Genomic DNA, 27,854 nt, shown 5'->3' with positions numbered 1-27,854 from the left:
GTGGTACTTCATATGTCTTGAAACAGGTGGCATTCGTCCCAAAATTTCATGCTTGCCTTTCCCTCTAAAAAGCAAATAAAAACACCTTTTCATATCTTAAATAGGGTCCCTTCCTTCCTTCCTTCCCTCTCAGTTAAGGTAATACAACAAAGCCACTGTTCCCTTAGGTGTGAATGTTAAATGCCAGAAAAGGGAAAACTTGTCTATTTTTGACCAGGGGCTCCTCTTGTCCCGTGCCTAGAAAGCAATGGGTTCGAGTGGTTTTCCATTTTCCCCACTCCTTTCCCAGGGAAACCTCACTCTTTAGTGCTCAATTGGAGCAAATGTCTACCTGGAGGAAGCCCGAATTGCCATTTGCTCCGACTGAGCATTAAAGAGTAGTTTCCCCCCAGGGGAAAGCAGTGAGACAAGAGGAAGTGTTGATAAGCCCTAGGTTTTGCAGGATCCCATAGTGCATGGATGGGAAACCTGTGGCCCTCCAGATGCTGGGACTACATCGGCCACAGGCAGCAGGGCCGGTGGTCAAGGAAGATGGGAGTTGAAATGCAACATCATTGGTAAGGACACAGGTTCCCTATCCCTGATATAGTGCTTCTAAACATTGAAAGGTTTAGTCTTAAATATAAAAAAATACCTTAATATTGTATTCAGTTTCCATGTACTTAAGAAAATTTGCCATTTCTTTCGAGGCAGCCATTGTTGCTTCACCCTAAATAGCAGAAAACAAAGGGCTAAGTTTTTCTGCAGTGTAAACATACTTTAATGCCTATAGACATGGGGTGGGGGGAGCTCATGATTACATAAAATCAGAACAATCCTTGCTTACCCCTGTTATGTTCATCATCTGACCAAGATCTCTCAGGAAACCAACAATCTGCTCTCCGGTGACATGCAGTATTGGGAGTTTTCCTCCAATGGAGATTCCTCCATATCTAAAACACAAAGAGGACATGACCATCAATTGGTCATGGAGAACCCCATCTGTCTATGAATAGATTGATATACTGAACATTCCCTTAAGAATAAATGTGTCTTTCTTACAGAAAAGAAGTACATTACTCCATGTTGAGCGTGGAATATAATTATAAACCAGATAACGACTAGGTTAGTCATATCATGCTATCTGTTATGCTTTAGCAAATTCTTTAGGCTTCAAAATTCAACAGAAAACCTACAGTGCCTTCCTACCTTTTCTCATTGACCCAGTATTTGCTCTTCAAGCTGCAAAAGAAAATGAAAATATTATATTCCACACAAAGTTGGGTTCTTTCAGATTCAGGGAACTGCTGAATAAAATATCTGGGGACAATGGGCTGTATAAGAGTATTTTCGGTAAGAGTATTTTCAAAGCGCAGGGACATTTGGCTTTGCAATGGAATTTCCCCTCCTCATCTCCCCACAGATTTGGGGAGGACACGGGCAGGGAGGAGAGGGAGGGGAAGTTCCGTTGCTCAAGTGGAAGTACTTCATTGGATGCTGCTGAGTGTGACTTCACAAGAATGTCTAATCCATACTCGGATGGCGAGTGATCTTACCCTCTATCATTGTTCCTGACTACCACTCATTAATCTGACCTTTCTGTACAGGTACAGATGGATTGCCCAGAGATAGCCTATGTTCTATGCTTTTTCTGTGCAGACGTTGGATGGCCATCTGTCAAGGATGACTTAGCTGAGATTCCTGCATTGCAGGGAGTTGGACTAGATGATCCCTGGGATCCCTTCCAATTCCTAACTGTGCATAACAAAGCTTGAAAAGCTGTGATGCTGAACAGGAACAGTGGCAAGAGCATCACAACACTAAAGCTGCTTTTAATAAAAAGCAAAAACAAAGCTGCTGTGGCTATACACAAACATATTTGTGTATAACATATAGTTTGCCCTCACAACCCAATCTTGTGCAGAGTTAGGAGCAGCAAAGTTAATTGGAAGCAATGGGTTTGCTGCTTGCACACCTGGCTCTGCACAATGGTTAAGCTGTGGGCCTCCAAATATAGTTGGACTACAACTCCCATCAACCCTGACCACTGATTGATAGTTGGGGCTGATATTATAAACCACAGTTATTTTATTCAGTGTCCTAACGAATGGAGAACTGCACAGTGGGCTGGGTATTCAAAACTATTCAAACCATTTCAAGGTAATTGTTCAGAGCCTCAGTCTATACAAGCTGCCGTGGATTTGTAAAAAAAAGTTTCCAACCTGCTTCTTATGAGGGTGGGATAGGTTTTCACCAGGAAATCGGAAATATTTCGATGAGTGAGATCCTGAAGAATTTCTGTGCTACGCTGAGCTCTCTAAAAGGCAAAGAAAAGGACAAATGGATTAAGAAAACAACTATTAAACCCCTCATGGTTAGAATTTGGCAGTTCAGAGAGGCAGGCACAGAAAGAGGTCACACAGCAGTGATTGCTAATTTTGATTTACAGTGAGAAATGGCTCCTCTGCTGAAACCATAGAACTGCCCTGACTCTACTTGAAGTTTCAAGAAGAACTTCTGGTCTTTTTCTATATCTTGAATTCAGATCACATAAAATACCAGTGATTTGCAATCAAAAGCCAGGCAAGTTTCACTGAAGGCTACCAAAATATTTGTAAACTTCGATAAACCTCACCCTAAAAATGAATGCAAATGACACTCAAAACCCAAGCAATGAATCTTCTCGATTGCGAACTAGTGTCATTACAGCTTTGGGGAATTAAAAGACAAGAAACAACTCAGCAGCTAGCAAATTCACGTAGTATATGAATTTAACCACAGAGTGGCAGCACTACCCTTCATTAGAAGACAAATGAGACTATGCATGAGGGTTTTTTCAAAGTAACAAAATATGACCAACAACCTATTTCAAGAAGAGTGTTGTGAAATTGTTTTTCTGCACAGCCCTGTTTTCTGGGAAAAAAGCAGATAATGAAACCTCAATGTTCAGTTTGGCAGTTGCCCAATAAGATTATTAACAAATGAATCTCTCTCTTGCAGCTTAACTATTAAAAGTGATATTACTTCTCTAAATTATCTTTACAACCATCGTGAGAGGCAAATCTCTATTCTATTTTAACAGATCAGGGCATTGAGGGAGAAAGCTTGGGACATACTCCGAAGGTGAGCCCACAAAAGCTGAATAGGATTTGAACTCGGGTCTCCCAGATCCAAGCTGCATTTCACAAGCACATTGGATCAACTCCACAAAAAGCAAATCCACAATAAGCTTGTTACACAAGGTGTAACTAAATAAGAAGAGCCAGCTGGATACAGACCTGAGGCTCACAATGGCTTGTTGTCATAACCATGGTTTAATGTTACATTTGAACCAGAATTATATAAGGGTACTCAACAGGACTCCCTTAAAATCCATGTACATTTTGCTTGTGAATCGCTCCTTCATATATTAAAAGGGTTTTCTGTATATGTTTTCACTATATGTTTTGTAGCGTACTGTAGAATTTGGTGCAAAACTGGGTTCTTTTGGGAGCTTTTGGTTATAGAATGTTCCCAAAGGAGTGTCTCAAACTTTAAAAAATATCATAGCTGCTGCCCTTCTACTGTGGCTCCCCATATCCCCACATGCTTATTTCCACTATAGCAATCCTTCCAAGCTGGCCAAATACTACAACTGACAAACTGAGTAAGTGAAGCAAATTATGGAAAGTAACACAAATGTGGGACGTGGGTGGTGCTGTGGGTTAAACCACAGAGCCTAGGACTTGCCGACCAGAAGGTTGGTGGTTCGAATCCCCGTGACGGGGTGAGCTCCCGTTGCTCGGTCCCTGCTCCTGCCAACCTAGCAGTTCAAAAGCACCTCAAAGTGCAAGTAGATAAATAGGTACCGCTCTGGCGGGAAGGTAAACGGCGTTTCCGTGCGCTGTTCTGGTTCGCCAGAAGTGGCTTAGTCATGCTGGCCACATGACCCGGAAGCTGTACGCCGGCTCCTTCGGCCAATAAAATGAGATGAGTGCTGCAACCCCAGAGTCGGCCACGACTGGACCTAATGGTCAGGGGTCCCTTTACCTTTAAACACAAATGTACTGTAAATGCAAAATTTGGTGTGTGTTTGTGTGTGTGTTTTAGCATACTGTACTGTATTTTTTGCCCTATAGGACGCACTTTTTCCCCTCCAAAAATGAAGGGGAAATGTGTGTGCGTCCTATGGGGCAAATGCAGGCTTCAGGAAGCTATCTGCAAGCCTTGCGAGCCTGGCGGGAGTGCCCACGGGCTCGCAAGGCTTGCGGGCAGCAGCCTGCAGCCCGAAGCACGGGGCGCGCCCTGGAGCGCACCCCGTGCTTCACGCAGATGTCCACAAGCCTTGCGAGCCCGGCGGGAGTTCCCGCCGGGCTCGCAAGGCTTGCGGATAGCAGCCTGTTCTTTTTAAAAAATTTCCCCCCCAAAAAACGAGGTGCGACCTATCGGCCATTGTGCCCTATAGAGCGAAAAATACGGTACTTTCAATCCACCTGAAACCAATTCAGTGGCAGCCACAGTGCTTCAAACAGGTAAATGGCAACCAAGCAATCATTCTTACCTGTGGGGGAGGAAGTCCTCCAGCTCCCAAAGGACACTCCGGTAGCATGGTGAGTTTCTTCCGAGTACTGCATTTGCAGGATGGTGAGGGGTTCTGGGGATGCCACATATTAGTTTGGAAAAGGGCAGCTATGTTATAAGGGACAGCCGGTGTCCTCCAGGCAGTTGATGCATTAACGCAAGGGTAGTTCCTACACAAGGAGACGAGCACAGGTGATCTCATTAGCAATGTTAATATCAAACGGGCCATGCTAGATCTCGGAAAACTTGCAATTATATATCTCACCTTTACAGTACCAACCGTTAAAAAGGAGCAGTTTCCTTAAACACATTACAAACCCAACTCCATGTATCAAGTATAGGGCTGAGCAATGTCAGGTTTTCAACTTCATGATATACAGTATCACGAGCTAAACATTGCGCTATATCACAATGTCTGAAACAAGGATGGAGTTATGTAGAGGTGAATGGGGTAATGTTCTGGCAACTGCTACTACTTAGTCTAAAACGGATCCATTTTTATTTAAAATATTGTTGCAACTGGTATTGTATAGTACAGAGCAACGGGCACGACAAGAATCATGAGAGCAGTGATGACTGGCTTCATGATTTTCCCCATATCATGATGTTTTACATAGCACAGGCACACGTTGTGATTTGTGATATATCGTCATGTCCAATGTTACAAAACTGTTACCACAATGTGGACTTCAAACCAATTTTGGACGGTGTATCAATACATCACCCAGTCCTAATCACCTATTCTGTAACTAAAGGGCTATTTATACTACAAGCCCATACTTGTCACCAGTTAACCTGTTTGGGGCACATCTAGGCCAGGGATTCTCAAACTTTTTGAGCCAAGGGGCACATTTTAACATTAATGGAGCTGTTGTGGACACCAATAGATATTGTGGAGGCAACCCATGTGTGGAGCAACCCCAAAGTCCTTACACAGAACCTTTCCTTTCTTTGTATTTCATATTTTTATTCTCTTAAATTTGGGGTGCTTTGCTGTGTTTCTGTACACAGCACAAGAGACATGAATTCAATTGTGGGTCTGACTTTGTGGAACTCCCTCACAGCTGAGATCAGAAAGGCCCCTTGACCTGCTGAACTTTAGGCACTTTTTATGACAGGAGGTATTTTAAGTAAATTGCATTATGCTTATTTTAGGTTTGTACTATTATATATATACACACTGCCCATCTGACTCGGTTTCTCCCGCCACTCTGGGCAGCTTCCAACAGAATATACAAAACACAACAGAACATCACACACGAAACGCTTCCCAATACAGAGCTGCCTTCAGATGTCTATGGAAGTTTGTATCTCTTTGACATCTGATGGGAGGGTTTCCCACAGGCAGGCTCCACTACCAAGAAGGCCCTCTGCCTGGTTCCCAGTAATCTCACCATGTTATTTGATTGATGAATTTATTTCATGGTTGTTCTGTAAACCGCTTTGTGACCTTCTATGGTGAAAAGCAGTTTACAAATTTGGAAATAAAGTAATTACACCAACAGACAAAATCCACAGTATTGTCACTGGTGACAACAACATTCTTCAAGATTATCACTGGCTGGGAAACTTCTGAGACCAGTTCCCTACTGTTTCAAGCACTACTGATGCCACCTGCAATTGAATAGATTAGATTAGTAGAGAGAACAAAGTGACTTACTGAAGGGTCTCTCTCTTCAAGCAGCGATTTCCAAATCCCGGTTTATTTAAGAAGGCGTCAATAAGAGAAACCATCTGCTCGCTGCCAGGCCGCTCATTGCTAATGAGATTGGATGAGATTTAAGGTTATAAAAAGATGCTGACTGCAGAAGCAAGACAGTGGCGAATGAAAATCGGCTGATCACACAGGTAGGGTCAAGCCACAGGATATGTTAATGATCAACTGCCCATTGTAGGATAAGGCATACTAAGTGTAAAAGGATTATAGGAAGGACAAGGGCATTTTCGACCCATGACCAAGGCACTGATTTCTAAATGCAAAGTGAAAACCACACACGCATGCATTCCTTGCTTACAAGAAGACAATAGTTTTTGGGCTGGTTCAGAGAGTCTGTATGTATTTTGTACTGGTTTCATACAATCTTTCCATCCTGCTTTCCAGGTGGAAAAATTACGGAAATGGAGCACACACATGTATGCAAGTGACACACATCAATATGGTGTGTGTGCCCACAGGTTTTTCCATGTTTGAGGTTATACAAACTGGCCATAAGTGACAAGCATTCACATTCACCCAGACATCACCTATCTGCATATTTTTGACACTGCACCACTTAGCTATTTAGAGCAGTGCGGATGGACAGAAAAAGAAAAATATTGAGCAGCAAACCCAGTGTCTTGTTTTCATTACACAGAAGCCAAAGTATCTCAAACAAAGCAGAAATTGCACACACGGCATTTTAATGGGTCTACTGAATTAGCAACAATCCTAGAAGGTAGTGCAGTGCTATTGTTATGCCATAAACATGACGCTAGCTAGCCAGGAGGAAGATGCAAAATCTAGGCTGGGAGAAAAGATCAGTCGTGATCTGAAAAAGTCTGAGAATGACTTCAGCAGCTAACTACGGACTACATTTGCATGATTTAAACCGGAATGAAGCAGCAGGGAACTAGAATCCACTCAGCAACAAGGCACCACAAGTGCTATCTAGGAACGAGCGAGGAAGGTCTTCTCTGACCTGAAGAAAGTGAACTGGTGCCCATAGATCCAAGGGTGGAGAGTTAAACTGGGGTATTCACCAAATGGAGGAATGATTACTGTAAGTATCAGAGCCAGCAGCACAAAGCTAGCAGGTAGAACAATCTGTAGGCAATATGGAAAATGTCAGCCACCAGCAGGGTTCACAGCACACCAGCGGTATCTAAGTACCACTCAGATAACACACAAGCGCACTGACAGTGGACACTTGTGCTGGAAGTCCACATAGGTCAGATAACACAACATGTCATACATCAAAGAATAAGAGTCAAATCCGCATTTTATAACTCATGTTTTTCTTTAAGCCTCCCAAATTTAAAGAGAATGGCAGCATATGCTAATAGCATACAGTATTATGCTATAGCACATTATGCTAATAGCATATTAGTATATAACTAGAGATTATAAGAATGTAGGAACATAGATTATAAGAATGTAGGAACAGAGGAAGACCCCTCTTCACAAGTCAGACCATTGCTCCATCAAGCTCAGTACGGTTTATAATGGGACCTTCTGCACACAAATCAATGTGCTCTCTGCCAGAGCTACGGCCTCTCCACATATATGGATACGTGGAGTTTTCAGTAACTATGGAATATGACTTTTTTTGTTCTCAGTTTTTGTCTGTATTTGGATACCTTGTTCCCCACCCAAATCAAACTTGCTCAGTTGGGTTTCTCTTACAGAAGCATATTGTTTTCTTAATTGTATGGGATGCATCATTGACAATAAAGGACAATAGGCCACCTACTCAGGTGGATGGCTTTGTTCTAAGATCGCATCATTTTAAAAAACAAAAACAGCTACATTCTTGGCTACTGTTATTAAAATGTGCAGCAAGTTGATAGCAGAATTTATATCATCACCCTGATGTCAATAGCAAATTATTGGAAGTACGTATGTATGCTTCTCTGGGTAATTCTGAAGACCTGGTATAATTTGTTGTAGACTGTATACACCCAATGAAATTAATTGACAGTAGCTGGCTTTAGCCTGATTTGTATCTGGATAGAACGTTTTAGGATCTGGTTTATTGGGCTGCATTTTTAAGTACAGCCCAGCGATAGGCTTATAATGTAGTGAGGTGCTTTTACAATAAGATTGTACTTCTTTCTCCCCTTAAGCCTGTTATAAATGCAGGTGTGTATAATTGTGAATGCCATATGGAAGAAACCAGGCATGCGCAGAGTTTGTGTGAGGCCCGGAGCAGGAGGCTTGTTAGAATAAAGTTATAAACTCAAACAAAAAAGCCCCCCTCGGGGGGGGGAGGCGCTGGCCAGCTTAGCCCTCTGAAAAATGGGGGCAGTATACCGGGCTACCCCCCCCACACCACATGGGCCTGGAAGAAGCCCTTGTGACTGTAATGGAGGAGCACATACCTGAGCAAGGAAGTCTTTAAAGCTACGCGTACTGTGGTGGAATCGTTTGATGAAAAGTGCTTTGATCTGCTGAAAGGTAAGTTGGCAACCTTTGTTTTGCCTTGATCCTTTCCCACCGCTCCCATCCCCTCCCTGTGCCACAGGCATCCGAGAAGTGCCATTGGCTGCTGGAGCAGTCTGGTGGGCTCCCTCTTCTTGTCCAGCAGCACCGTTCTCCTGTGCAGCTCCTAAAGTTTACAGATCAACAAGAAGAAATGCCCATGATTGAAGAATGGAGAACGAAATTAATGGATTATGCAGAACTGGACAGATTAACAGGGAGGATTCGTAACCGACGGGACCAAAGATTCACTGAGGAATGGAATAAATTTACAGAATATATTAAAAATATTTGTGATAATGATATAATGTTTGTAAGTTTCTAAGAAGCTCTGTAAGAAGGTTTGGTAGAAATATTGTTTAAATAATATGGTAAGATAAGATATACATAGTGCAATATAAATGAAGAAATGTGAAGATATGTAATAACTACGGAAAATTATCAGACATGTTGATGGAAGTCTAAAAGAAAAAAGACGTGTGATGAATTCCTAATGTTTAATTGTGTTATAAATTTGTTTTTATTGGAAAATTAATAAAAATTATATACAAAAAAAAAAGTTTGCAGATCAAAGATGCCATGCCAATTGCTTCATTTACATTTACATTTTTTGCCCTGCCATTCATGAAACTGTTCAGTTTCTCCAGGGTTTGATTGTTTAGAAAACACCACTTCCAAAGTGGCATGATAATAGTGCAGCTACACTTACAGCAGGAAACATTAACAGATCTAATAGAAAATAAACTCAGCAAATGCCTACTGTACTGGTCCATGTCTTTCCCATTTTCCATCAGTTTGTGAGCTGATGAACTACATCTATTTGATTCTGGATTTGCATCGCTATGGTTAAAATAAAAGCATGGCCCCACTGGACCTAGAACCGATGCTCAAATAGGTTCCCTAATCCTTTCATTGTTGAAGAATGCCCTCACCATGGGAACCTCTAGAAAAACATACCCATAGCTTAAGATCATAATGGTCTGGAGTTCCCTATCCCCACCCTACCAATGGCTAGGGATGTAAGAAGGCATCCTTCTAGGGAATGGAGCTGGGACTTTCTACAGTTGCTCTGCCACTGAGCTACAGCCCCTCCCCTCTTGTTTTCAAATCAGAAGTCTATTAAGATGTGGCAGATATTTAAATCAACTTTTTAGCATGGTACTAGATGACAAGAGAGTTTACCTGCATTCTGTATTCCAGGGTCAGCCTCTGCTGTAACCTTCAAGAAAACCTGCAAGAGAGATGCATAAATTGTTCCGTGGGGACATGAGGGTCTTGGAGCATCCTCTTCCCTCTGCCCCACAGTAACATAGGCGAAGAGCTTGAATTTACTGGAAAACAGTAGACCCTACTGTACCATTAGCTCCCCATAAATCCAGATAGGATTCTTGTTCTCTTAAGAACTCAGACACATGCTTAATATTTACAAAAATCTTATTACTGATGGGGTATAAACGTCCACCCAAAATTATGAAAGAAAAGACGGGCGGGACAGAGAGCGAGAACACTCCAGAAAGTTAACAACCTCTTCAAGGGGCGTGTCGGAGATCCCAAAACTGCTGAGTCCCACATCTGCCAGGGTTTCCTCCAATTCCCTGAAGAGACTGGCATATGCTCGCTGTTTGAAATTCTTACTGGGTAGAAGATAGATAAGTTCCTGACCAATACTTTCTATTAACTTGGCTTCTGGAACATGGTGGTGGATCAGTTCATTTAGTTCATTCACATCACCTGCAAAGATGCAGAACAGAGTTTGGGAAAAATGAATGGCAAATTGCTTGTTTGTTAAGTATTTACTTGCTTCCGACCTTTCCCCAAAGGAGTTGAAGGTGCCTTCCATTGTTCTTCTCCCCCTCCCCATTTTATCCTTGTAACAACCATGTGATACAAGCTAGGTCTTGAAGGTTATGACTGGAATAAGGCCATCCAGTAAGCTTCATAAATGAGTGAAGATTTGAGCCCTGGTCTCCCACATCCTAGTCTGACACAGATCACTACGCCATACTGGATTGACAATTGTTTGAATTTCAACAAGCCAGTTAGGAAGGGCTGTCCTCCCAAGATACACAGTACATGTAGACACTTACTAGAGACTAATCACCATAGGAGCCAACTCCTTGGAGCCAAGGTCCCTTTGCCCCCCTCAATAAAATATTTGGAGCCCCCAAAGTTGATGGGCATTGCCATTTGAATGGTGTGTGTGTGTGCTGCATCTTGTGATCCATTATGTGGGGCAGGACTTACCTGCCCTCCCCCATGTTTTATTCGTTGGCACCCCTGCAGGGTATAAAGAAAAACACAGGAAGATCTCCTCTGGGTCAGAAGAAGGATCCACCTAGCATCCTGTTTCCGAGGATGACACCTCAGAGAGGCCTCTTAAGAGGGGCACAAGCAAGGCATGAATGCCCTTCCCGGTTTGTTTGTCCCAGCTGCCTCTGAACATGGACACTCCATTTAGTTATCATAGTTATGGCCCATGAAGGTATAAGTAACTCAGTAAACATTATCATAATGTTGTGCAATGAACAAGTCGGCCAAACCCTGTTCTCACCATCCAGTTCCTGTTCCACAGTTTCGGCTTTGTTTGTGGGCACACAGCTGGAGCAGGAACATGAGCATTTGGATCCCAGGCTGCAAGAGGTCTAAAATCAGATAAGCAAGAGGAAGGTGAACGAGGAACAAGTCACATTATCAGCTTCAATGTGATCATAATACGCGCTAAGTATAGTGTTTATCAGGAATGATTGCTGATCAGGCTTTCCAAATAATTGTTTTCAACCTTTGTTGAACCAGCTATTCTTGGGAACTGCTTGATACTTCGGTTGGGAGTTGGCAATTTTGTAGGCATGCCTTTTATAGTGTTCCTTGTATTTTGCAGTTCAAGGCTGCCCTATCGTAAGTCACATGCAATCGTTAAAATTACCTTACGGACAATGGTGGAAAGGTGAGCTGTAAACCTTAAGAGGGAAAAACAAATAAATACGGAGAATAATAAGGGCTTGTGTAATCTTTGTATTCAAGTGGTACTGCAATGTACGCTGTTCTTGATTATGAGTGAGGACATGAGAACATAAGACGAGACGGCTGGATCAGGCCAATGGCCCATGTTGTCCAGCCATTGATAGCTTTATCTTCCATGAATTCATCTTATCATTTTTTTAAAGCCATCCAGATTCGTGGCCACCTCTGCTACCTGTGGCAGCGAGTTCCACTCTTCAATTAAGCTCTCCTTATTTCTGTCCTGAATCTTCCAACCTTCCTCTTCATTGCATGTCCACGACTTCTAGAGAGCCAGTGTGGTGTAGTGGTTAAGACTCGTAATCTGGGGAACCGGGTTCGTGTCTCCGCTCCTCCACATGCAGCTGCTGGGTGACCTTGGGCCAGTCCCACTTCTTTGAAGTCTCTCAGCCCCACTCACCTCACAGAGTGTTTGTTGTGGGGGAGGAAGGGAAAGGAGAATGTTAGCCGCTTTGAGACTCCTTCGGGCAGTGATAAAGCGGGATATCAAATCCAAACTCCTCTTCTTCTTCTTCTAGTGTCATAAGTGACGGAGAAAAACTTTTCTCTATCCAATTCATCAACGCCCTACATAATCTTATAAATATCTCTTACAGTGGTACCTCAGTTTACAAACTTAATCCGTTCCTGAAGTCCATTCTTAAACCAAATCCGTTCTTAAACCAAAGCGTGCTTTCTCTAATGAGGCTTCCCGCCGCCAGTGCCCTTCTGCCATTCAGCTTCCGTTCGTAGACCAAGGTAAGGTTCGCAAACCGGAACACTACTTCCGGTTTTGCAGAGTCTGTAAACCGAATAGTTCATAAACAGGGCTGTTCGTAAACCGAGGTACCACTGTACTTCCCCTTCTATAAACTAAAAAAAATCTCAAATGCCGCAACTTTTCCTCATGGACGACCCCCCCCCATCATTTTGGCATGCAAAATGATTTGAGGAGATGCAGACTAGAATTCACTGTCTGGTCTAACATGAATGAGCTTTCTTTATATGATACATTAAACCGGCTAACACAGCCGATTAATTAATCACTGTTAACAACCAATACATTACAAAGAAAGGTAAGTTGTTTTATTGCTCAGAAACAGCTTCTGGTTTACACATAGGAACTTTCAGATTATGGACCGGTTTCATCATAGCATTTCTTGTTCTTTATTTTAGACTTTTAGGTTTTAAAAACACTGAGTTAGAGCTGCATAGTCTTTTTTCAGCATATTATCATCTCCTTATTTTCAGCTTCCCCTCTCCACCCAATTGTCACCCACTTTTTCTGTCCCAACACTAGAGAGCCTTCCCCTCAACTGCCCTGCGTTCTATGGTGTCAATGGAGTAGGAATTATAGAACCTCACTGGCAAACCTTCAAGGGTGCAGAGCTGGAGAGAATTCTGAACAATTGCCTGTCCCTAATTAATCAAGGTGCCTCTTGTTCCTTCCCACCCTTAGGCAGAATGTATACAAATAAAATGTCACTCGCAGTGTACTGTATTTGTATTTGAATATTGGGGGATGAATAATGCTTACAGGTTACTTGTGCAAAATGGTGCCAAACACTTACAGCCTCCTTTCCTCCACTGTCTTGGATGTTTTTCATCTTGCGGACTAAGGTGAGATAGAAGCCTGTGCCAAAGGAATTCTTTAGGAAAACAGGGGATCCTGAGCAGTGCAGCCTTCCCTGGGAAATGATAGCAACCCGGTCACCAAGGATGTCTGCCTCATCCATGTGGTGAGTAGACAGAATGATGGTTCTCCCTAAATGGGATCAAAAAATAGTAAATCACCTGTGAAAACACTGGCTGCAGGCCTCTTCTCTATTATATAATCAGACATTACTTAATAACCTTAGGGAGTTTAGCTTGCAAAAGCTTGACAGTCAATAACATGGGACAATTATGTAAAGCTGAGAGGCTGGGGCAGATATTCCACCCACCCAAGGTGGAAAAAAAACCATCTAAGCATTGTCACCGCTACTAACAATCAACAACTAATCTGCTGAATTTAGCCAAAACAGATACTCAGTGCACCACATATATCTGTCAATACTCAGTGCACCCTATAATCTGTCAATCTTTGCTGCCTTTTCATTTGAATGGGGAGATTCCTTCATAGGTCTTCAGAAAGAATGTATAATTATTAACAGGTAGATGGAGCACAAATTGCAGCCTTAGACAGTGAGAGATCAAGCACAGTCTGCTCCGTCTGAAATTCATGGTCCTTTTTCTGTGTGTACACACAGAGAGAGACTGCTATCTTTACATCATCAAGAAGCTTTTCATCCTGAGGACAAATTACCTGAACGATACTTCAGCAGGAGGTCCCAAATGGATCGTCTGGAATACGGATCAACTCCTGAAGTGGGTTCATCTAGGACAACCACTTTTGCTTCGCCTACAAACGCAATGGCGACGGACAGCTTTCGCTGCATGCCGCCTAAGGAAAACGAGAGAGCAGCTAGAGTCAGCTAGAGGAAAGAGACCTCCTCAACAAGCAATAATCAAATATTTAATGTAACAGACGATTTAGCACTTAAAGGCTAACATGTTAAATGTAGGATAAACTTTTTGTGGACCAGAGACCACTTAAAAGCTTATGCCGCAATAAATGCGTTAAGAATGCAAGGCGCCACAAGACTCCTGCCTGATTCTGATGCAACAGGCAAAACACTGCTGTTGCTTTGGGATTTCTTAAAAAGCTATATTCTTTACCATATAAAATAACTCAAAGCAGCTCACAAAGAAAACGACAAAGAACATCAAAATGCAAAATAGGTTCAAAGCAAAAGCACATTTTCTTCAATCTTTCAGAGAAATTAGATATCTGAGTATAGAATATCCCAGTCTCAGGAATGGCTCAGACTGTGTGAACATCACATCCTTTTCAGCCTTAGGATAAGCAAACAACATGCAGTCACAGAGGGAGAATACTCCTTTATTATGTATCAGTGAACAAAAGCATATGTGGGGAAGACCCTGTTATAAAAGAAAGTGATGTAGCTTCATCAGGTGGTGGGCTTCTCATGCCACTAAGAGGTGCAAAAATACCAGCTATTTAATCATGCATTGTTCTACTTTCTACTGTACTTTTACTACAATTTTGCCAGTATGTGCTGGGATGAACATGGGTGAGGTTAAACAGAGCATCTAACTCTGCCCTCAGAGGCAGCAGTGAATGGTTAATATTCAAGAGCTAAAAAGGCACACAGGACTTTGAGGGTTCAAACCTTTGGATACCTGATAAGTTTTGAGCCTCTTCATTCCTTTTATGTGGAAGGCCTATGTCTTCCAGCATCATTTTCATTTCCAATTCTGCCTCCTCTCTGGTTCTCCCTTTTAGCTGGGCATAAAACAGGATGTGTTCTGCAACAGTAAGGCTATAGAAAAGAAACAGAGCTGTTTTAAGTTGGCCAAAAGAGACAAAGCATGTTGCACTATTATACTGTAGAAACAAGACGCAAAAGCTTCCACCCACAGAGAGCTGAAGCCAGTTTGACAGAGGCCTCTGCTGTAAGCTCATCCAGTACAAGGTTTCTGAAACGTTTCAGAAGCCTGCAAACCTTGTTTATCCAGAGGCGACATAAGGGAAAAGGGAATACAGTACTATAATGTCCGAGCTAAGCTTTTCTCTAACCACTTCTGTCTACAACCTAGAAGATTTTGTGAGGGGGAGAAGAAGTAACAGTCTGCTGAAAATACATCATCATCATAGAAAAAGTTTTGCAGGTTCAAAAGGGATTGGCTCTCTTCCTCTCTCAAAATGGTAACAAACACCCACAAACTCGCCTCTGAGTTGCAGAATGATATAATCCTTTTGAGTGTCAGTGTTGACATTTTGCCTAAGCTCATTCCCACAAGTGTGAATTATGGTCCTAACTAAAGCCTAAATAATCACCACAGAGCAAAACTAACACAAGCACACTTCCATGTTGGGGTTGCTTGTATCAATGTGTATCTGCTAGGCGAACAGAAGACTTGCATCAGGTAGTCAGAACAATTGCAGCCTTTCAGTTGGGAAACGCATTACTTGGAAGCAAGCTTGAAGCAAATCCCTGGCAGCACTTACTGATTGAACAAGATGTTGTACTGCGGGCACATGCCTAGACTCTGCTGTATGGAGTCCAAGTCTGTCTGGATGTCTTTCCCACCAACCAGTATTGTTCCAGATGTAGGTGGAAACAGACCGGTGAGGATAGACCTAGCCAAACAACATGAGAAACAGGTTTATCAGTAATTATACAGCTGTTATTTACAAAATAATAAAAACAAAGCAATATCAGATAAAGTTGAGATAATGTCCTGGGACACCACTAGGCGGCGCTTTTGTCTATAGACACGTTTTGGAAAAAATGCAATGCAAATCTAAAGGCGGCTTTACAGATCTGCTTGCTGGATCTAAACTTAAGAATGAATAAGAACAAGTCATACACACATGCACACATTTATAGGGGGAGAACAGCATTAAGTCATTATTATTAGTTCTGCTGAGCTATATCATTAAAGGGATACTGAAAGAAAAACGGTTTAAGTTTTATTTTTGATAAAAACTATCAGAATATAACGCTCTGTTTTTTCTTTCACAAAAGGCTTTACATGAGATCTGAGGAGGCTGTAGGCAGAACCTGAAACACTTGTAATACTGAGACGGTTTTAGTCAAAAATTAAATAACTTGCATTTTCAAATGGAAGTTTATCTGTTCCTTGCAAATGCAACTCTTGGAAAATTAAAACAAAAACATTTCATCCTGGCTCTGCAACTGGAAGTAAGACTGACTGGGCCTAGGATAGGAATAAAAAAAGTAAAGGACCCCTGACAGTTAAGTCCAGTCGTGAACGACTCTGGGGTTGCAGCACTCATCTTTCAGTTTTTTGCACCAGTCTGCATTTTTTAATGAAAAGTCACCAGTGAATATCTTCTAATATGCACACATTTGTGTGCAATTTTGCCTACTACAGAAACCCGCAATTTACACGGTTGTTATATTTTGAGGTATTGCACCTAAAGCCAAAATCGCATATAGTCAAAACACATTGGATTTCCAAAGTCACTTTTCCTGGAACCCTGCCCCCTTTTGAATTATTATTATTTTTTGCCATGCACATAAAACTAAATGCTAACATGTTGCTAACATGCACATTTTATGCACTCTTTATCTAGAATAAACATATATTTTTGGCACACAGTGCTTGGATGAATAACTACATTGCAAAATTCAGAGAAGTGTGAATTTTGAAGGATGGCTGTGTTTCAGTTCCTGCATTGTTTTGGAAAGGGCAAATCGGGTTGTATCACCTTAAAATGTGAACCACATCTAATTTCTCCCCCATCTCTACCCTTGGAGTGGCGGCACTCAGGGGGTGGGGGGACAACAAGCAGGCACAGGATAGGGGAAGCAGCCTTTTTCTTGCTGATCCTCCCCCCCTTTCAGCGCTTCCCACCCCTGAATTCCCCATTGATCTTGTCAAACATGGGATGGGGCACACACATTTGCAAAGATAAAGTCTGTTCTAGCCCAAGAACAGAACCCAAGAGAACATAATGTGCAGCTCATATTGCAGAAAACCCCCAAAGTACAAGCAAAGTGACAAGAAAGGAAAGATGGAGCAGATCTGCAATGTCCCCAGTTTTTGAAAAATTGACCTGGCCACAGCATATAATAGCTACTCAGGAAGAAACCTGGGGGCAGTAGAAACCGAAAGCCAAGGAAATGTTTGTCCAGACCCCTGAGAAACAATGCACCTGGAACTCTCCTAGGCCCGAGGGGCATATCAACTTTGCTGACTTCATTGCTTTTTCTGTTCTTTCAGACTAAAGACTCCCCGTCTCTCTGAGCATATTTAAGAAGACCTGACCCCAGGGAAAAAATGCTGCTCTTCCAGAGAGACATCTGCTTTTGTTTCTCCTATTACTTCCACTTTTATAAGATAGGCATTTCCTTCTCCCGAGGTCTTGGAATTATCCCCCCACCCCCGCACAAGCCAATGTGATCACTGATAAGGGTAATCCATGTTTATAATTCACACTAGTTAAGATGGGAGAGTAAGAGCAATCCTCTGCAGGAAACAAGATGATTACCTTCATTTTAAACAATATTTACTGCTGTATCTAAAACCAGAACCGCTCCAGGAAACAAAATATATGGCTATGTAAATTTACAATACATGCAGAAATTAAAATAAACCCCAATACCTAACTATGTGCCTGGGCTGCACAACAACAATTGGCATGCAATTTAGAGGGGAACACACACACATATGCACATCCTCCATATTGTTCTTAGCTATGCATACCCAAGTATAATTGTCAGCAGCAATAAGCACTTAAGGTTGTTGTGCCTGTCTTTTGAGCCACACACAGAGAATTTCAGTTTTGTTTGTGAAATGAAGAACCATTCAGTGAAATTAACAGGAACTAGCATCAGAGTAGAGAGATAAATGCAAGCTCAGCCTCCTGTCATCTCTAGCGATGTTAGTGAATTTTGTAACTACTTGGCTCAGCACATGAGCTTGTCCATTTTAGAATGCTCAGCTTTATTATGAATTGAATACCATTTTCCCGAGAAGTTCTTCTCTGGCTCAGAACGTTAAATGAGATTCTGCTGACCAAACACCCCAAACCCACTGCACATTTTTTTAAAAAGTTTATGTTCATTGCTTACTCTTCACTAATCATGTGATGATTACTGCAAACTACCAGATCACCTGATAAACAAAGAGCAGTTTGTTTAGTGAGAATCTATGAGGGTCAATCACTTTCCTTGATTGTTCTTTACATGCATTTGGTTGTGGTTAGTGTCCCATATCTAGATTGAAACCCCTCTCTTCTTCTCAGGTGTGTTTGTTGGTGATGATAGTGGCAGTGGTTGAACTTTCCATCATGGCTGATTCTCCACTGGGGCACTGGAAACTAAATTACAGTCTCAAGGCCCAAATGATCACACCTGCATACACACCAATGCCAACATGACAAGTCTGCAGAGAACGCTTAAAAAAATACACAAATATTTTCTGAATACAGAGACAACTCTGAACCACCGGGAGCTCACTTATCAGCAGGTTTACCCTCCTCCTCCATCCCACACATACTACCTGTAGCACTTCATTTCAGAAAGTGTTTGCTGAGGTTACAGGTGTGAAATGTATCTTCACTCTTCAACTCTTATCTGTAACTGGAGTTTTACAAGCCACACCTTCTTTTCCCTCCCTCCCTTTTAAAAAAGGGCATTACAACCTAGTTTTGTCTTATTGTCAGTGAACTAAAATTATTAATATAACTTAAGAATAATAGCAAAGGTGGCTATGCATAAAACCTGTACCTGGGCAAGTATAGTGTGTGTGTGTGTGCGCGTGTGTGTGTGTGCGTGCGTGTGTATGCATGTAATGTTAGTATATAGAATAAGAGGCCAGCATCTTGATGAAACTAAGCAGGTCTGGATCTGCTAAGTGCCCGAATGGGTGGCCACCTGGGAACTGTGTCTGCCACCTTTGGTTCCATGATGGAAGGAAGGCAGAGTATCAAGTGCAAGAAAAAAATATATATGGAATTAGCAGCATGATAATCTTATCTCAGACTGACTCACATAGTGGTTGTCTTCCCAGCTCCGTTGTGGCCAAGGAAAGCAGTGATCTGACCCTCATAGAACGTAATAGTCATTCCGTCAACAGCTGGCTTAGAGCAACCGGGGAAGATCTTCACCAGGTTCTGAATACACACGCCTGGGACCAGACCAGAAGGCTCCTCTTCAAAGTGCAAGTTTGCTTGAAAGAAAGATTTTTTTAATATTAAAAAAAATGAAACAACTGCAGAGGTGGGCTGTAGAGGTGTGTGACTACAGCTCTAAGAAACACAGCATATTATAATTATTAGAAGAAGCAGTTGCATTGCAACACATTCTGGTTTACCGACCCCCTAACAGTACACTTTTTTTTTCCTGGGTTGCATCATGGTTAGCCCACAAAGAATTGGACCTGCAGTGATTTTTGTAGAAACTGTCAGGTCCGAGCTAACAATAATGGTCATGGGCATTTGTTGCTGACAAAGCTTTCATGGACCTTCTACCACACTGAGGATCGCCCTTGGCCATTACGAATATTCATATTAGGACTACTTTAAATTGCTCCATTTGCCGGTATAGCCAACTATGTGGTAAGCTGAGAACCAAGTCAAAATTTCTGATAAGAGACTTATGAGAAGGTAATTTCTGAGAATTCCCCCTCCCAAACACACAAAGGGCATTTTTTTTTCAGCCACCAATTGAACCCCCAACCTCCCTGAGGGTGCGGGGGAGCGCAGTCCACAAACTGACCAGCAACTGGGCACAATAGTTCACTACAGAGTCATGGTCATGGCACAGAGCAATTTAAAGTGGCCTCTTATGGTGCACAGGAGAAAGCAGCAGGAGGCCTTTATCAGCAGTGACAACAAAATCAGGCATGTAAACAATCCATCTGTCCACTTGAACAACTTTCTTTTTTCCATATTCCACTCCTCCCCACACAAAAAAGGGAACAGAATGAGATCACCAGAGTTTAGAATAACATTGTTTTCTTTTTGTCTTGGTGGGAGAAACTCACCCTTGTGCAGGAGGAAAGATCAAGGCCTGGGTTTCCCACTGAATGCAGACCATCCAGAAGACTGAGCTCATAAGACTGCCATTTTAAATGCCACCATGGGGACTGTTTTATTTTGCTTAATTCTGGGCCAAAGAAACAGCCTTTGAAGTAAACGACCCCCTTGGGCATTTGAGATGATGTAAATCAAGAGCCTTTTGACTTGTGTTTATCTAAGTTACCTTAAGATTTGTAGGGGAGTTTCCATAAGGGTTTGCTTACTTAACTTTTCAGGATCAGAAGAGTTATGTTAGGGTGCAGTCAACTCAGTCCAGGCATGTTCCTTTCTACTAATAAGGTATTGTCAAGAAATATATGTGATTCTCCCACCCTATTTTTTTTTAAAACCTTCCTTCCACTTGCAGTCTGAAGTGACCTAACAGGGCACAGGTTTACAACCAGGCCTTCATGAGGGCTTCTGATGGCATATTCAGCATTCAGGTTTGATGGGCAAAACTTGGAAGAAGAGAGGCTTGGATCCACCCTAAGCTACCAGACTCAGGCTGACATAGCAAGGCACCAGAGTGCCTTTTCAATCACGTATGATGGGCTGGAGACACGAGAACACAAGATGTTTTGCGCATACATTTTCAATGCAGGTATTTGTGTTGGTGGAACATCAGTATAATTTTAATTTAAAATTCATTACTTTTTTTTTGCAAGTAAACAAGGAGCACTGCAACATGGATAGCTAGTTTTAGTCATCAGTCATCTGTGCAGGATATTTTTTAAGTTTCCTGACACTATTGCTGCATAAAGTCCTTGGATTTAATACTACAAAGATATATGAAAGTTTCTAGGACATGGATTTAGCTTTTCCCCATTCCAAATACAATAAAGGAAGCTGAGAAGAAATTCAATTCAATGGATCCTGAATTATGTTCTTTTCAAATCTGTGTTTTTCAAAAACACATTCATCACACAAGCTGCCTAAAGGTCACAGGTTAGAAAAGGGAATGTCAGTTATTTATTCTAAGGCAGGCCAACTTCTGCAGAGTTTTGGGATTTGCAGCAATCTGGGGAATAAGCCAACAAGGTGCTAGGAGGAGATACGGTAAAGAGTTCTTTGCTTCTTGACAAGCTAGATCTTTTTTGAAGGAAGACCCCTGCTTTCATTCACCCATCATCACACAGGATGAACCCAAATGACCTGGGGTTTCATTCAATAAGTTTGAAAGAATGTGTGCTCGTGCTCAGTGCTTGAATCACCAACTTTTCACCAAATGCAAAAACTCCAGTTCTGCAGAAGGTGACTCCCTGTGTCCAAATATTGCTTCAGAAGGTCAGCTTGCACAGCAAAGAGAATCAAGCAGAAGTCCCCCCCCCCCCCGGCCTGTAGCACATCAGTGTACATACTATGTTTGAATGCTGACCCATTTAAAAAGGTTTATAGATGTCTGAGAGGAAGCTAGAGTGAACTGTTCACCCTGATTGTGCTAGTTTTGTATGCCAACCTCCAATGAAGAGTTCTTCAGACTGTTTTGTTGGAATTGGCCCTCCTGGGACAATAAAGTGAGATGCCTCTACTCTGCCACACCCACCTGGAGCTATTCACACACCACCACATAGGCAGACAAACGAACTGGCGACAAAGAAACACATCAAAGTTCAAATGTATAACACAAAAAGAGTTGCGATTACTCCGCTTCTCTCTCTCCTTACTAGTCATTTCATCTTTGCCTTTTGCCTCTGCCTCAGGCTTCCCCTGCTCGATGTACTCTGGTTTCCTTTTGTGTTTACATTTGTTTTCTTTACCATCCTTCTTCAACAGGCTGTCTGTCTGGGTTTTCCCCCTGTCGGGTTCGTCAGCCATGGACTTTCTCATCTCTTCTTCTTCAGCCTTCATGTTGATGCTGCCTTCCTTCTCTGAACCTTTGTCTAGGTTAATCAGAAATCAAGTCATTTTTAAAAGGCAACCACAGCTGTCAGTCTTGAGTACACACTACACCTTTATAGCACATTTGAAGCATACTTCCCCACTCAAATAATTCTGGGCATTGTAGTTTGTTAAGGGTTGCTGGGCAGTGTAACTTTTTGAGGGTTAAACTACCATACCCATAATTCTTTGAGAGGGGGTGGAAAGGTAGCTTTGTGAGGGATAAACTACAGTTCCCAGGATTCTTTGGTGGAAGTACTGTGATTTAGACGTGCTTTCAATGCATGGTGCGGATGTGATCTTAAGTTTCATTTAAACAGCAACATTTAACAGAAGACTCTATGTGTGTGTGTGGTGTGTGTGTGTGTGTATATCATGACCACCAGAAGGCACATGCCTAAATAGTGAAGGCCATTTGGTTGGGTATAGGTCTTTTAAAATACATAGAATTGTTAAGTAAACTACAAAACGCCAGGAACTTCTTGCCCCTTGCCTAACAAAGCTTAAGGAGAAGCATTCTATGCGGTTTAAATCTTTTTTTTTACAGCTCTTCTAGAGGACTAGGACCTTAAATGAGAGATTTTAAAACTTCTCAATAGGAAGTTTTGTTCCTAAATCACAATGACTGCAAGTGAGACTCAGAAAACAATATTAAATTAGATGTGATTCTTACTACTACAGAGTGTTTCCTATTTCACTATGTATTGTGTTCACAGAGTACTTACTGCCTCAGTGATCAGGGTATGCTTTGCATTCCTGTCATGTTCAAGTCCTTGCTCTGTTAGCTTGTTACACGCAAGTGGCAAGGTGAGCCAATCCCTTGCCTCATCTCCCAGTGTCACAGCACTTCTTGCATTTTCCCTATCAGTGTATTTGTGGCCACTGTCCCATGGTAGGAGGGGGCACCTGCACTGATACAGGTTTAACACAGGTGTTTTATGGGCTGCCAGGACATGTGTCGAATAACCAGGTGAGGCCGTAAAACACCAGGCAGATGGTGATTCTAAGGACATGACATGGATGCGCTACTCTGTTGTTAAAAGATTTAAAGCAGCCTTTATCTGCCTCGGGTCCCCCAATGTCGTTGGACTACAACTCCCATCACCCCTAGCTAGCAGGAACAGTGGTCAAGGATGAAGGGAGTTGTAGTCCATCATTATTCGGGGACTGAAGGTGGAGAAAGGCTGAACTGAAGTTGGCAACATTTTTAAAATAATGCCTTTCAGTGGGCTTTGCTGATGCTCTCAACATGAAGATCCATGCTGCTATTGCTGATTACTTGTTTCATTTAGGAATTGCTTCCTAAAACAGATCCCAGAGCAATTTACAGGAAAAACATATGAGCAATTGTATATATAAAAGCAATGACATATATGGAAAAACAAACGAGAAATGTTGAAAGGACAAAAGAGAGGATCAAACAGTTGTGCGCTAATTTCTAAGTCAGGACTGTGGGCTGGATGTGGCCCTCCAGGCTTCTCTACCTGGCCCTTGGAACTCTCCCCAAGCTTCACTCCTTATTAGGCCTGTCTCGCACCCTCCTGGAGTGTTTTTGCTTTACTGGATTATGTCCTTTAACTCTGATAATGGCTCTGCGTTGCCTGGGTGGAGGAGAGTTTGTTGTGTGAATGCATGTAGCCTACTGCACAAAGGTAGCAGTTGCATTAATTGTTCTGCCCACCTTACCCCCACAACCCATCAATGCCTTAAAAAGCTTTGCCTAAATATTCCTTGTAGTATACAGCCTTGCAAGGCTGCTTTGATATGTGGCATCCTGGAAGCTGGAAAACAGAAGCAATGTCAATAGTAACAAACAGATGCATCCTCTGTTCTTCTGAATTCCTCTCACAGGACATCCAGTGGGAAAGCTGTACTTTCAGCTGAGAATGCAACAAAAGCAAATCCGCTTCCAAGAGGGGCAATGTTGCTGCCCCTTTTCCCGCTCTGACCCTAGCATGTGCCATGACTGGGATGGTGCTGGTGGGAGAGGTTTCAGGTTGTTTGCAGAGGGGATTAGCCTCCTGCTGGCCCAGAAGTACCTTCATCTGCTGAGAACCAGATTCAAACAGCCTGTCATAGCCTGTGAAGTACTATGGCAGCGAGAAACAGAACAGCCATGCAAATAACAGATTTTTTCCTCCTTTCTCTGTAGTATAGCAACTGTTTGTCACTGTGGTTTTGTGGATTCTGGAATGAGTTGTTTATGCATCTATTCCAGGCACTTGGACTCATAGTAGTGATTTCAACAGCATTGATAATTCAGTGGAGCTGTATGATTGGAGGTTTTTCTTAATGAAAACTAGTTTAGCACCCTTAACATGCACGCAGATCCAGCCAGTTCATACAATCCAGAGTATTCTTCATATGACCATTCCCAGGGACCCAACGGAGGACATAACATCTGACCAGGTTCTTCCTTGGATGTATCAGAAATCTGAAGAGGTGCTGTGTCAATGAGATGTTGCTAGGAAGTTAAACCCAAGCCAGGAATGCAGATGCATCAGCACCTGAAAGGTTATCAAATTTATCATGCCATATGCTTTGCTAAATGAACGCAGTATCATCCAGTTACAGGTGTGTGTGTGTGTGTGTGTGTGTGTGTGTGTGTGTGTGTGTATATATATATATATATATATATACACACACACACACACATATGCATCATTTCTCTTTTTTTTTTTGGGGGGGGGTATAATTGTAAACCATGAGGTCAAAGGGAAATGAAATGTAGAAAAGCACAAGCGATGGTAATTATGTTATTAACAGTGGTAATTCGGAAAAAAACAAATACATCCTGGCATTGATATGTCAATTAACACATATAATGTGCTCAAAATCCTTTGTCTCGGTTCAGTCGATAAGTGATAGCACTGAACCTCTTGGTGTGTTGTAATTCAGTGGTTTCACAATGCAGTCTTCGTTTGACGTTCCTTTGCTCCATTGCTGGCCATGCTAAAGCTTGAAATTTTCACACTGGCTTTTCAATATCGCGGTTTCTGATGTCAGACTTCTGCCCATTTATTCTTTTGCAAAGAGGCTGGCCTGTTGCAGAAGGGCTTTCTGGCAGATGATGGCATATATCACAATGGAAGATGATCATGTGAATGATCTCAGTATTGTTGCCAGAGTAGACACTGGGCAGAGTTGGGTCTGATCCCTGTGTCTGCAGCTCCATTTTGTGACCTGTTGTTGCTGTTTTAAGGAGGGAGGCTCTCTTTAACCAAGTACATGCCCACCTCCAATGGAAGGAAGTGCAGTTTTCCAGCATGGGCTCTACGTAGATCACCAATGATACATTTGAAACTACATGTACAAATACTCAGGTTCACACTTCATACATCTGATGAAGTTGGGCTGTAGTCCATGAAAGCTTATGTCATAACAAATGGTTTGCTTTTAAGATGCTGTTAAGTCTCTTGAAGGCTTTTGCTAAAAATGCAGGGAACAAGTCTGCCTCTATGTATCTTGGATGTGTGGACCAGTTCCCAAATGGTCAGGATGCAAGAACACGCCTATCTCAAATGGGCTGAAGCATATTGCCTTTCTATTATGCATCTCTTGGTAGATGCGAGAGCATCCTTCTCCATGTCTGTAGAAGTCTGCTCCAGTCTCAGGTTGCTGCTGAAAAAAGGCAGCATCAGAAAGAGAGGACCTGGATCTTCCAACATATTTGCGTTGAGAAAACAGATATCGTAAGACTAAAGGGAACATGGGTCGTCTTTGAGTATCAGGCTTAGTTCAGACCACTTGCAAAAGCGTTGGTCACATCTGTGTGTTGGACCAGTTTTAGCCCTTGTTTGGGGACACGTCAGAAGTATGGTTTCACTTGGGGTGGGGGGCAGGAGGGAAGGGAGATTACAGAATATTTCCAGGAACAGTGAAATGCTATACCTGATGTTCAGAGTCACTCCAGTGCCAGCTCAGTTAACATCAGAATCATGCTACTTCCTTCAGCAGTTGTCATAATAGTCCTTGTCAACTATCTCCAGACAGATCAGTAAGAGAGACATGATTTGCAGGCCGCCAGTTAATCTCAGCATAATTTAGAAAGATTTCAGACAGAACCCCGACTCGCTCTCCGGCAACACTTTTAATAACAGTGGGCCACTCAGAGTTCAAAGCCACCTGCTAAGATTCCCACTGTAAGCCTGTGTCTAATCTTTACAATGGCTCCCATAATGAATGCAAGAGAGCATTCGCCTCTAAACGGATCAGCGGTTCTCAAGTTATTTCTGAACACCAGTTTTTCCACATAACTCACCATCCACAGTTGTTGTTTTCTCAGCCTTTGGGTGCCCTGACCCTAGCCAGTAAGACTGCTGGAAAGGGAAATACCAAGGCCGTGGTATCCCATAGTCTCCTGAAACAAAAACAAGTTGGTAGGGTGCATAAACCTCTTTGTGTTTTGCCATGGGGAAGAACCCATCTATGCAAATCCTACGCTGCAATAATTACTTGATGTTTCATTAGCAGCAAACATTGCTGTGCACTAGAAGTTCAAACAAAGCACAGCCACCCACCACCGTCTTGGCTGTAAAGTTTTTTTACAGAGGGAAAGGGACAGAGGGAGAATAACCACATTCCCGATTGCTTTTGTTTTCAAAACTGAAACTCAATTTAATTAAGGAATTAAGCTATTCCCCAGACCAGGGATTGGTTGAATTTTTAATAAGCAGGCAGTGAAAGCCTGTACAGTATGTGTTCTGCCTAAGGCAAGGTTTGAAACAGGGATTTCCTAGCTCACTTTCTTAGCCACTACATCATCAGTTACACTAACTATTACTCTGCATTCCATTACACTATGAAGTGACTTGATTCCTGGGGGCAAATCCTACCCTCAAAGTTAATTTCCAAATTCCAAAGATTAAGGGGCCACTGCAGATGAAACTGTCCAGCTGCCTTAAAAGATTTCATTCTCTTTCTGCAGTGTCGGTGGCTCTTGAGAGAACTATCCTCCTGGTGTGCTGTGTAGCAGGGCACCAGAGAAGGAGGAACAGACCACCTCCTTCCTTTTGGCCTGCTCCTGCTTCCAGTCAGTACATTTTTAACGGGAAGGGTGGGGTGGGGGGGTCTGGGAGGGATGATGTTTTGCGGATCAGGTGGGAATTCTTTTCCAGCTCAGATTTTAATCCCTAGGCTCATAAAACTTGCCTCTTCTTTCAGGCTATCTTTAAGAGCCCATGAAGCTCATACCCAAACCAAGACATAGCAAGCTGGATCTGTGTCTGTACTAAGGATTTTTTCTTTGATGACCTTACATAGGGGTGGGTAACTCCCCGCCTTCCACCACAAGCCAGCCAATCACCACAATGACAATAGGTGATCTATTTTTGCCTGTGCAGATGGTCAGCTAACTGTAGCCACTTCCATAGCTCTGCGCAGTGCTTTGCAAGTCCCAAGAACCAGTTTACAAACACTGTACACACAACTTTGCAGGTGCAGACAAGTCAACCCCCCTGCAGCTCAGTGGTGTCTTAATCTTCCTCGCACCTTGTGTCATATATGATGTCATGTGGGCGTTCCCCCACCCCCAAAAAAAGTTACCTTGTGGGACAAATAGGGAGGGTTTGGTAAACGAGGAAATGAGAAGCTTATATCTGCTTCCACCATGGATAAGATATGAAAATGCTATTTTGAAGTTCCTTAAAA

The 27,854-nt window shown here is 42.4% G+C and overlaps 2 protein-coding genes across 4 annotated transcripts in view; one reads left to right on the top strand and one right to left on the bottom strand.

Annotated features, from left to right (window-relative positions):
* Positions 1-3,406, top strand: part of LOC308587413 (very-long-chain enoyl-CoA reductase-like) — a 52,581-nt gene extending 49,175 nt beyond the window's left edge. For both annotated transcript variants that reach the window (XR_014008352.1, XR_014008353.1), the window contains one exon: positions 3,062-3,406. The gene's annotated coding sequence lies outside the window, so the exon portion shown is untranslated. The remainder of the gene's footprint in view (positions 1-3,061) is intronic.
* Positions 1-27,854, bottom strand: part of ABCA4 (ATP binding cassette subfamily A member 4) — a 97,227-nt gene that overhangs the window by 10,895 nt on the left and 58,478 nt on the right. For both annotated transcript variants that reach the window (XM_081194921.1, XM_081194922.1), the window contains exons 18-35: positions 26,467-26,565; positions 21,992-22,207; positions 19,300-19,477; positions 15,786-15,917; positions 14,957-15,096; positions 14,019-14,156; positions 13,285-13,478; positions 11,268-11,358; positions 10,242-10,447; positions 9,899-9,947; positions 8,617-8,843; positions 7,218-7,342; positions 6,200-6,298; positions 4,520-4,709; positions 2,202-2,296; positions 1,189-1,221; positions 827-932; positions 635-709 (exon numbers count right to left, since the gene is read on the bottom strand). In XM_081194921.1, the coding sequence (XP_081051047.1) occupies positions 635-709; positions 827-932; positions 1,189-1,221; positions 2,202-2,296; positions 4,520-4,709; positions 6,200-6,298; positions 7,218-7,342; positions 8,617-8,843; positions 9,899-9,947; positions 10,242-10,447; positions 11,268-11,358; positions 13,285-13,478; positions 14,019-14,156; positions 14,957-15,096; positions 15,786-15,917; positions 19,300-19,477; positions 21,992-22,207; positions 26,467-26,565 (2,393 nt within the window). The remainder of the gene's footprint in view (positions 1-634; positions 710-826; positions 933-1,188; positions 1,222-2,201; positions 2,297-4,519; positions 4,710-6,199; positions 6,299-7,217; positions 7,343-8,616; positions 8,844-9,898; positions 9,948-10,241; positions 10,448-11,267; positions 11,359-13,284; positions 13,479-14,018; positions 14,157-14,956; positions 15,097-15,785; positions 15,918-19,299; positions 19,478-21,991; positions 22,208-26,466; positions 26,566-27,854) is intronic.

Source organism: Podarcis bocagei (assembly GCF_964188305.1).
Source record: "Podarcis bocagei genome assembly, chromosome: 5".
NCBI classification, from domain to species: domain Eukaryota; kingdom Metazoa; phylum Chordata; class Lepidosauria; order Squamata; family Lacertidae; genus Podarcis; species Podarcis bocagei.
Note: the sequence above shows the minus strand (reverse complement) of the source record. Positions and strands in the feature narration are given on the sequence as shown.